Here is a 2,500-nt window from a genome sequence, read left to right as displayed (position 1 = left end):
TTCCAGTGAGTGACTAACAGTTGTAATGAAGAAAGGTTAGCATGTCTACATGCTCTGGTTCTTTTCTTGTTTACAATATTCCCAGCAGCTGAAAATAGGCGCTCAGAAGGGGTCGATGTGGCTGGAACTGAGAGGTAATTAGCCTTCACCTCAAGCCAGGATTGCGAGTGAGCTGAGCTGCAGTTTAAGTTTCTAGAAGGTCAACGGGCTCATAGTGATGTTACTAGTAGTTGACTGGGAGGTGTTTATTATCATTTGGGGAGAGTCCGCTGCCTGATGCTCACCTGCTAAACACCTATCTGCTCCACGCTGAAGCGCTGACTACATGCGCTCTGAATACGCACTGCTGATTGGCTGATAATGCTTCGTGTGTACCAATCAGATGGTTGTGTGGGTGGGACAATGCTGCGTGTGTACCAATCAGATGGTTGTGTGGGTGGGACAATGCTGCGTGCTGAGACAGGCAGACGGAGCAAAGCAGCTTGTTAAGACTTTAGCTTTAGCTTAGAAACTCGTTCGGTACACCCCCGTACCGAAACGGTTCAATACAAAACACGTACTGTTACACCCCTAGCAGATACAAATGACACATTCATGTTTTTGTGTAATGATGACAACGTATGCTCGTGCGGACGATTGACTAGTTGATGGTTTTCTTTTCAAATGTTCGTTCATAGCCGTTGTGCTGCTATGATAGGCCATTTCCGCTCGACACACTGTGCATACAACAACATTATTAGGCCGTTTATTCAAATACTCCCACACTTTTGACCACTTTTGGCATGCTTTTCCCCCCTCGCTCGCACCGCTCGCATCGTCTTCTTTGATCGTCTGCTTTGCGCTTCGCCATGACGGTAGTGTGACGTCATTATGCGACGCGTCGACGCACAAAAACGGCGTCGACGTATTTACGTAACCGATGACGTCGACTATGTCGACGCGTCGTTTCAGCCTTAGATGCCTTGTGACTTCATGGATGAACTGGAGAAGGAATTGAAAGAAGCTCAAACAGAGTACGGTAGTCATTTAGATTTGAACTTTTTCCTCAGACTGGAGTAACAATCATTACTATAGCATCCTGGAATGTGCATTGCATGCATCACTTCCTTTCATTGCTTTGTCTATAAAAGGTAAGCTAAGGTTGTGTCAACAAAATGTATTAATTATCACTTGGCAACATTTGGGTGAAAAGCTTAACTGTGTCCTAATGTTTCCCTCTCATGTGTTTAACATGTAAGAGATGACAACATTTCAGACATGGCTGTGTTCCCGTCACATTAATGTGTTGTCTTTTTGCAGGTGCAGCAGAGATGAGAATTCCGTCCATGGCAGCATGGTAAGCGGAGGTTCCATCGAATAGGAGAGAGGTTGCCATGGTGACCCTGTAGCAGCAGCCCATTAACTAAGATCTGTTGCCTTGGTGACATCATAAAAAGACACAGGTACCTTATTTCAATCTGTTGCCATGGCGATGCCATAACGAGGTCCTTCAAAATAAAACGCGGCCGCTACGTTGAGCCTGAAGCAAGCAGTCGCATCCTGCACGCCAGTTTGTCATTATGGGAACTTCCAGGATGTTTCGCATTTTTGTAGTGATGGGCTCCGCCTTCATGATTCTTCTGATCATCCTCTACTGGGACGACGTCGGAGCGTCCCGTCTGTATTTGCACACCCCTTTCTCACCGGACCCCAAAATTGCACATCCTGCTCCAGGGCAACAGCAACAACAACAACAAAAACAGCAGCAGAAGCAGCTGCCTCAAACCCCCCGAACTCTGTCCTTCTTGTCCGACATCGATGCCTTTGTAAACCAGTTCTTAGAGCCTGGAACTGGTGAGCCTACAGACCCCATGCTGGCAGAAACAAGCAACCAATCAGAGAAGGCAGTAGAGCGATATGTACCAAGGCAGGAGTGGAAAATCCATGAGACGCCAGTAGCACCAGAACTCCGCCAGAGACAAGTAAATATTATTCACAATTATTTTGTGCTGTGAAACGATACATTTTTACAATCAGATGAAATATAAAACATTTAAGATTGACTATACACACTTACTCTTAGGATCCAAAGGGACCCGCTCATGAGTGTCATAAGTCAGCAAAAAATATTTAGTTTTTTAACTTTCCATGCTTGAAATCTTTTAACAAGTTCAGCTCTATCTATTGATATTATTTTTTTTGTAATATATACAGTACAGGCCAAAAGTTTGGACACACCTTCTCATTCAATGCGTGTTCTTTATTTTCATGACTATTTACATTGTAGATTGTCACTGAAGGCATCAAAACTATGAATGTACACGTGGAGTTATGTACTTAACAAAAAAAGGTGAAATAACTGAAAACATGTTTTATATTATAGTTTCTTCAAAATAGCCACCATTTGCTCTGATTACTGCTTTGCACACTCTTGGCATTTTCTCGATGAGCTTCAAGTTCAAGCACACCTGTGAAGTGAAAACCATTTCAGGTGATTACCTCTTGAAGCTCATCGAGAGAA

General features: G+C 43.8%; 1 protein-coding gene across 1 annotated transcript in view; it reads left to right on the top strand.

The window, feature by feature from the left end:
* LOC133642970 (carbohydrate sulfotransferase 12-like) overlaps positions 1-2,500 on the top strand; it is a 15,227-nt gene that overhangs the window by 6,516 nt on the left and 6,211 nt on the right. Inside the window, exon 2 of the mRNA XM_062037393.1 lies at positions 1,300-1,961. Coding sequence (XP_061893377.1) covers positions 1,560-1,961 — 402 coding nt within the window. The 5' untranslated portion in view covers positions 1,300-1,559. The remainder of the gene's footprint in view (positions 1-1,299; positions 1,962-2,500) is intronic.

The sequence above is a fragment of the Entelurus aequoreus genome, linkage group LG25, assembly GCF_033978785.1.
Source record: "Entelurus aequoreus isolate RoL-2023_Sb linkage group LG25, RoL_Eaeq_v1.1, whole genome shotgun sequence".
Classification (NCBI taxonomy): Eukaryota; Metazoa; Chordata; class Actinopteri; order Syngnathiformes; family Syngnathidae; genus Entelurus; species Entelurus aequoreus.
The sequence above is the reverse complement of the archived record's forward strand: the minus strand, read 5'-3'. Positions and strand labels throughout refer to the sequence as shown.